This window comes from Opisthorchis viverrini (genome assembly GCF_000715545.1).
Source record: "Opisthorchis viverrini unplaced genomic scaffold opera_v5_584, whole genome shotgun sequence".
In the NCBI taxonomy this organism is placed as follows: Eukaryota; Metazoa; Platyhelminthes; class Trematoda; order Opisthorchiida; family Opisthorchiidae; genus Opisthorchis; species Opisthorchis viverrini.
This window is the reverse complement of record NW_008752242.1, coordinates 165,771-174,385: the sequence shown is the minus strand read 5'-3', so window position 1 is coordinate 174,385 and position 8,615 is coordinate 165,771. Positions and strand designations below refer to the sequence as shown.

General features: G+C 41.8%; 1 protein-coding gene across 1 annotated transcript in view; it reads right to left on the bottom strand.

Annotated features, from left to right (window-relative positions):
* Positions 1 to 667: 667 nt before the first annotated feature.
* T265_15538 (hypothetical protein) overlaps positions 668 to 8,615 on the bottom strand; it is a gene marked incomplete at both ends in the record, with an annotated part of 127,460 nt that continues 119,512 nt past the window's right edge. The window contains one exon of the mRNA XM_009178537.1: positions 668 to 697. Coding sequence (XP_009176801.1) covers positions 668 to 697 — 30 coding nt within the window. The remainder of the gene's footprint in view (positions 698 to 8,615) is intronic.

Here is an 8,615-nt window from a genome sequence, read left to right as displayed (position 1 = left end):
CGGTATTGAACACTCATCTCATGCCGCTGATAATGATGAGCATGACATGGATGATGATGACGATGTTGATGATGATGAGAATGAAAGCGATGATGATGATTATGGTGATTCGGTGGTAATCTCGTATGCGTCCAGGTTTGGATGGGAAACCACCTTGCTAACAGAAGATTTTAGATGATTTCGCTCTCACGTATTTTGCGTTTAGCTTTATTCTCGGCAGATGATCTATGACGATTTATGTTTGATGATTGCATGTGAACTAATTTTTGAAGTACTTTGCTAGCCGACGTGAATGGGAAAACAGTAATTCATGAGTGTGAATGCATTTATCCCAGTGACAGCATTGTGGCCTGTCTGAATGTGCTAATCCCGCAATTTTGAAAGCGGTATTTTTTTGTCTACGAATTTGTAATCCATTTCGTTTAGTCACTGACTGACTAGTCAGCTCTGCGGTCCTCTGTGCTTGTTCTTTGTGAAATATTTCGAGATTTGTACAACTGGGACTTCTACTCCAAGGACTGAAATTCTCACGATTTGTCATCAGGCTAATTACTATCAGTTCTGCTCGAAAAATTACCCAAGTCGCGTTCAATCAGGCGGCAAAACAAATCTCTGTTGAGAGTTTTTAGCGTCAGACACAAAATACATAAGTTTTGTCGACTCACCTATATATCGCAGTAACGTTCATCATTGTAAGCTAAAAAAAGCGGGACACGAAAAACAATCTTACGAAATAAGTCAATCAGTTCCACATAAAAGGTGCTCAAGGCTTCAGCATAAATGAGGATCATTGCGCTGAAGATGGTGTTACTTGCATCAGCGTCGATCTGCAAAAGTTTCGCTGAGAAACGCATATGTAACAACAAAATTAGTGTAAGCCGACCTCAGTCTTTGACAAATCTTTTCAACAGATACGCTCTCCCTCTGCAAACAAACTCAATTTCAACAGGATTTACCCGATATTTTAACAGCTGAAAAGCAAGCGACCAGCTGTGACACGTTTACTGGGAGTGGATCACAACAAATCGGAGATTCAGCTGCGTTTATGCTCAGCTAGAGCTTGGCGCATTCAAGTTCACAACAAATTGGAACACCTGTAATTTTTTATTCAAACTACGAAACTAGTCTACATAAATACCCTTATAATTCGTACGCGGAAACCAGCACTTGAACCACACTAGAGCAGAACACAGGCTTTGCTGAATGAAATGAACACTACTTTATTGGAACTACGGAGTGCATCTTTCTGATTATTAGCGTGCAGTCTTTATGCATGCTTCTTGGAATTAATGGAGTAGCAGTGGAGAATTTTGCCTACCTCGGTAGTTGTACTAGCACTGACTTGAACGTCCGATGTGATCACTGCATGAACCTTAGTGTTGGGATGCTTTTTTGCTGATTCGAGTCACGTAAGGTGTCAAAACAACATGCAACTGGACCTTGGTTACCGCAGGTTTCAGGCCACGTCAACGGCTGCATCACTATATGGTAGCAATGCATGAATTGTTTGGACGATGTTTTAACGGCGTCTACCTTCCCTGACTTCTCAAAAATATTGCTGGTGGCAGGTGCCGTCGCCGAACTCACAACATGGCCGGGTGCCGTCGACGAAAACATCACGTGGTAATCGAGAAACCGTCAATTGTGTGTACTGTACCGCATTTAGTCACGGAAATCATCCGCTGCAATGAACTCAGGTGACACGGCCTTATGGTACGCATGTCAACATATCGTCTGATGAGACGAGTGTTTCCGTGCCTCATTCTAACAGCGAACACATCGGGCTGGACAACACGTGATATGACGAAATTGTGTGAGATGGATCCCAGTGTCTAGGCTGTGTTGGTGCGCCACACATTCCAGTACAGTGGACTCCCACAATATCGTCCATGAGCCTGGCTGAGGGAAAAACGATAAACAAAGCTAGTTCTTCCTATTTTGGATGGTTAAAGGCTGCGTTGACACCATAGGGGTAGGTAGGGCGTGCATTGCCTAATGATGTACATCACTTCTTGGCTCGTTAATCGGTACGTCAGAAGAACTTCATCTCCATTGGGATGGCTCCATTTTCTGCCGTCAGGAGTTTTATTTTTATTTCTAAAAGTTTAACGGTTTGTTTGTAGCATTACACAAATCTTTTATCCCGGTAAACGAATTGGCATTATGCAGCAGGTGCGTTTTGATTGTTCATCTGCTGCAAAGCTGCATTTATTCCCAACCTTCAAATCAACGCATATGTATCAAACCAAATAGAGATATTGAAAAGTCACAATTGCCCGGGTTACTTTCGTAGCGATTCAAGACTTTCTCAATTCTAATAACTGAAAATGATTATACAAGTAAATGCATTGAAATTGTCTGATGGAATCGGTGCGCTCCAAGAAGTGATAGGTTGTTTTCCTCTCGCAAGCACGTCTGCCGATCTAGGTCGTATTTAGGCACCAGAACGAGATTGTAGTTCACCCTAACCATACTTGGTTTCTACCAAAGGTCATCGGGAACTCAGCACTGACGATGACAAATGCCGCCTCTACGCCCACTCGTATTTATGTCTGGATACTCACAACAAAGTACTACTTAGCGAATCCGTGTTATTAGTTCAATACACTATGCTTCATTGATGGTTGCCAAGAATATGGTACAAACTGTTAGTTGGTTTTCCCATATTCCGAGTCTTCTGAGGTCCAGCAATTACTTGGTTTAGCATCACTGCCTAAGCAAATTAAAGTTGTTTTCTATCATACTAGCTTTTCATCGGTGATCCTTTTATGCATGGTTTCTGCGAACAGCTTGGTTCGTAATCACACCCACATGCAAATTTTTATTCATTTTATAGCGGTTATTGTTCTCCCCGCATGCAAACCTATCACCCATGACGTTTTTCCTCAACGAGACCAGCGGAAAGCGGGCTATCAATGAAGAGCATGGTTACAGAAGCGAGCAATTATAGTACAAATGTTACGTTAAAGTGCAAACAGGAATGTCGCTGATATCAGGTGATCCACGAATATTCGACAATTTTCAGGTTTCGAAACCTTCACCTACACGGAATTTTACAGTGACCTGTTCACAATTGCAACATTTCTTTCATGAGCCCACGAACGCACAAGTTGATGCCTTTAATGTGTGTGCTCAATTCCGACAGATATTGCATCGTCCGCGCGCCGGTAATCGGACGTCCGATGCCTGTGGAAAACTCCTGCAACAGACATCACACTTTGGCGAAACCTGAATGTGTGAGGGTGGAAACGGGTGCTTACGCTCTGGTTGTATACACCGGCCCACACAGTTGGAAGATTAATTTTTATCCTTAATAATTTAAATTAACGTAAAAAAAAGTAACCGAGAAAAACTGTGGTCAACACATGTATAGGTCAAACACAAATACACAATACAGAGACGCACAACAAGTCGCTCTAGATAACCGATCACTATTTTTATATTGCACACTATATTTTCAAGTTCTTTCCTTTTTACGTGTTAAAAGTTGTTCCTCTTCAACACGATGACAAATTAAACCACGTAAGCATCAACTGGCGCAACCGAGTAATATAAGAAATGTTGGAAAGGCCCGCTAGTTTCGTGTGGCAGTTTACTTGAAAATCTAGGCAAATAGCACCATAACGTTCCTTCCACCTCGGAGAATTATTGCGATCAGTGAGTGGCCCATATTCATTACTTATAGGTTTGAACCATTCCAATGTCACCTGGTTAAGCGTCCACAATTGGCAGTACATTTTGTGAGATAACTTTCCAGAATATAGCACGCGTACCTCAGGTGTTCTTCATTGTCGTCTACTGAAATCGACCTTTAGCATTTCCCTTTGTCACGCGGAATACATTGGGTTAACTAAGCTAAAATGAGCTCAAAAATCTGTGTTGTTGACAGATATATCTGTAGGTAGTTTGTCATTTATCGTGTTTGTCAATTACCTTGAATATCCAATCAACTGCCATCATAAGGCCACTTCATCCAGGGGAATGTACGGTGACTAATAAGTGGCCCGCATTCATTACTGATAGGTTTGACGCAGGTTACGCATCCAACATTGGCAGTCCATTTTGTGCGATATCATCCGACAACACACCACATGCACAACAGGTGTAAACCAATGTCGCCTAAAGACATTTAGCATATAAAAAATGTGGCACTCTGATAAGCATATCTTCGGGAAATATGCCATTGAAATATGCCATTTATAGATTACCTCCTAATATATGCGATCGAGAACTCTGTCCCGGGTCTTCAATGAGTCTCAGGTTTTAGCTGATAAAATTATGCCATCGGTGAACCTGCTCATTTATTGTGTTCAGTGTCACGCTAGAAATCTGTACTAGAAATTCTGAGATATAATTGACCACCTGGAAATTAACGCTTCATTCAGATCTGTCTACATCGCCACACGGAAGTACCAGTTTGCTGGTCGGAAACGCCACAAACTATCCAAAATATTTAGTACTAATTTCTTCCACGGGAGATTGTGAGACTAGCGTTACCTGACTGTATTGAGTGGGAAACGGAAGTGCGCAATCGACCATTAGGGTTGTAATGGAAAACGCAATGTAGTATTTGTTACCGAATGTTGGCAACACACGGTTGACCGTCGAAATGGTAGTCCTTTCTTAGTGAATGCTAACCGGTACCCAGATCAAAATGTTCCTTTGCTGTCACAGTGTGATCATGGATTAGAGTACCTAGCTTGTGTTGAGAGGTCGTCGGGTAAAACACATTGTGAATATTAAATGAGGTCAACCAGCGTAATCAGTGAAGAATTTCTAATTTGTAGATTTCCAAATGCGATGCATCGCACCGGTGAGCCACTTGTTCCCACATAGTACGTGCATTCGAGATTTCATACACGCTTTTGGGAAATATAACAATAAACTGAAAAAAACGAGTCGCCAGCGGTCCATCTCCTATTTCAGAGAATGCGGTTTGTATAGTTGTCTCTTTTAGCTATATTTGGGTATCATTTTTACAAGAACTGACTGGCTGCTTCCAGGTAAGCTCCTCGTTGAATGCTTCACAGAATGCTAGAGAAATTTATACCAAAAAATAACCGATGAAAAACGTTGCTAATCAACTGATGTAGGCAAACCATTCTCATAGTATACACGTAATGACGCATCTCACGGTGAAAATTTGATTTATTAGAGCTAGATATCAACCTTAACAAATATGTTGCGAGCCTCGAGGCATAATATTTGCCGTCGGGTTATTTGCTAAAGCACAAATATTGAAATAAAGAAACAACAACGACGTATGCACGAAAAGTGATTATTCATTTGTGGATTCATTTGTCAGCTTGCAATTGCCATGAGCAAGCGGATTTGAGTGAGATCCAACCACAGCCCCAACAAAATTCCGGTTGTTTAGCGCAATGTCTTGGGGTGAATTGGAACCTGCAATTCGCAGATTTGGCCTGATTCAAAGCGTACCAAAACGAAATCTGATATTTTCATGAAGGAATCTACACGACAGCCCGCTTCTTGGGGCTCATCAGTTAGGCGCAGTCCGCGAGTTCTAATTTATTTGATTATGTTCAGGGGGCACCCGCAGTATAGGTGTTGTAACGATTGGGGAATAAAACTTAATTGCATGAAGCAAGGAATCTGATCACACTTTTGGCAATGTGTCACAATATTACCAGAGGGTATAAGTTCTAGATTCGTATTTTGTCAAAATAATTGATTTACATACCGCTAGACATCTACCTTAACAAATATTTTGCGAGCCACGAGGCATACAAATTTGCCGTCGGATCATTTGCTTAATCGTCACACCTTGAGTTTCCATGTCGAAACAAGTTTTATTGCGCCCGTCTGTTTGCAATGCAAATGTTGTATAAAATGCAACTGGTTTGTGCACGTTTTCGAATATACACATCCATCTTCACTGTTCTGCACTGAGTTGTTTAGGTCAAACGCTGGGTGAGTAAATTCTTCGAAAGGCCCCGTCACTCAACAGACTCCCGACAGCTTGAAGGTTCGAATTTACTAGGTCCCTGCAGTAGCTCACAATCTCAGGATAACTTCCTGGAACAGTCATTTCCTAAAAGGTTAGTAGTCATCCACTTGCAGTTACAACACCAGTGCGCGCAGTACCCGGATATCGTGAATCGGCAATTTACTTCACTTCTGAGCAAGGGCGTAAATCACGGCTTTTTTATATCGAAGAATCCTACTTACTTATCTTTGAAGTTCCACCGTCGTGCTGGCCAGTTCAAGCAGCGTCGTACTTTAGACAGTTCACAAACAAAACCAACCAGGTGTCGGTTCCGCGGTCGCAGCTTACAGAATTTGCCGAATGAACAGCAACCAACTCAATCGTTACTTGTGCACATGTGACACGGCAAATCCAATAACAACGTGGTCAGCGTTTTGAATAATCAATGAGCTTCCAAGCTGAAGGTCAACGGTCGCAGATAAATATGACAGGTTGCGCTCGGTAGACCTTGCTGTTCCCCGTTTGTCTTTTTGCTGTTATGCAATTGTAAATCGCTACAAATCGCTATAGAAGCACTGCAGTTTAGTCATCGTTTGTGTATTTTGTCGAAATATATGAGCTGTTCGTCAAGATTAGCTCAAGCCCCTAGCAGCCAGGTGAAAGAATGCCAATAAGTCAGCACATGAGAAATTCGATAAAGTTCCACTGGAACAAGCATGATGCACTCAATTGGGTACAAGAAAGCTGGAAGAGGGAAGGTGGTTCGGACAACACAGTGGTTGTAGTCAATACGTCCCATTCTCGATACGCTGTGTGCGTAGGTAACCTGGTCAATACCACAATATATTAGAAACTTATGGAAACGTCTTATCCAAAATCTCCTATTTCTGAGCTTGTCGGGTGAGTTGACGACAGCGAATTTTTATGGCTTTTATATGATGTGAGTTCCAGAGGGCATATTTGATGAATTTGTTGCATCTGGATGCTTGAACCGAAATCTGGAATGCGGTTTCTGAATCCGAAAGGCGGAAATTCAAAGAAGTGTCTTCACAGTTGTTCAAGAAGCAGCGTTCCAAATCATTGAGCACCGATCGGTAAAATATTTAATATGGTGTCCCCGTTCTAAATTAGAGGATCAAATAGGCTTTTATCCGCCAAGCACGAATTAGGGTAGAGTTTACTCATTTCTGGTGGGTAAACAAAAGCAGGGCATTTTGGTGCTGGGGATAACATGTTAATTAGGCTTTGTGTTGTGTTTTGCACAAATTCGGAAAACCTGTTTGGCGTTCTGGCTTTATGCATTTCACAGATGCATGTAAGTATTCATCATTATCTTTTTGTTCACAAGTTTACTTTATAAAAATAGCAATACATATTATCCACGAAGAAGAAAAACAGTAGAGGAGAGGAGAACCTATATATAAATTAGGAAATACATCAATGCGTGGCACGAGAACTCATTAGGTGATCGGTTGCGTTAATGTTTGTCCTGGCGACTTGTGAAGACTGATCACTGCGGTCCTGCATTCCACACATGCATACTCTCGCCGAAAACAACTGCTGTTTAAAAGTTTACTTTCACATAGTTCAAGCAATATCCCATTGATACGTTTATTGTGCAAAGCATGTTTGTAGTCAGTCTGAAATTTCACACAATTGTCAGTGATTCCAAAGAATACTGATAGTAAAAAAGGGTACCAGGGATAGCTCAGTAGTGCGGAATCACTGAAGGCTAGGTCCGTTTCTTGAGGAAGAATATGGCTACAGCATCTCGAATATTTGTGTCACAGTATGGACAACCTGCGAGTATATCAGCAGCGTTCACGTGGTTTTGAAGCTGATCGGTTATATGTTCGAACGGACCACTTTCTTCCGTATAAACTCCACGGAATGTGCCTGTTGCAAACGAACGATCAGTTGTTCTCACATTTTTTCCCAGATAAACTAAGCAGAATTTACCGGCAGAAAACCATCCGTATAGAAAACATCAGTTGTTCTCCCCTATTGCCAACTAACAGTTGTGTTTGCCACAAATTTGTCGGCAACATAGAATCACCTGCAAAACACTTATCACTGATCATCAAGTTTGATGCATGCAAGTTCATAGTGAGTGGGTAAAAATAAATATCCCCGCTGTTCAAACTCACGTTTGGCTTTCAGCCACACCGGGAGGAAATGAAAATATAATTGGAAACTACACATCTCAAAGCACACCTGACTAATTTTAATGATAATGTATTAACTACTATACCGATCTTGGGTCCGTTTCTCACACACGAAAATTCAATAACGGTTAATGCTGCGATAGTTTGATTTGTGGTTTTATGAGCTATTTGCCCGAGACAGTATGGTGAGCGTCGATTCGCGAAATTTGGCACATTAACATGACAGCTCTAGTGAACGGGTTTGCTTCAGGGAAAGTTCTGTGAGGAATAAAGCAGCCACGCAGGACTGCATGCTCCGAAAATAAACAGCTACTGCAGAAATTTACATTAGCGGGGAGTAATCTTGTTGTTCTCTCTTGATGTCTGTGTGGGTGCTATTGTCTTTTTACTCGAAGTAATATCAGAAGGAGAAAAAAGGTCGACGAGCTGAACCACCTCCTCGTGGTGCCGACCGGGTAGCCTGGACGTCTGTCTGGGTGAGCTAAGAGTTCAGCAACTCCAGA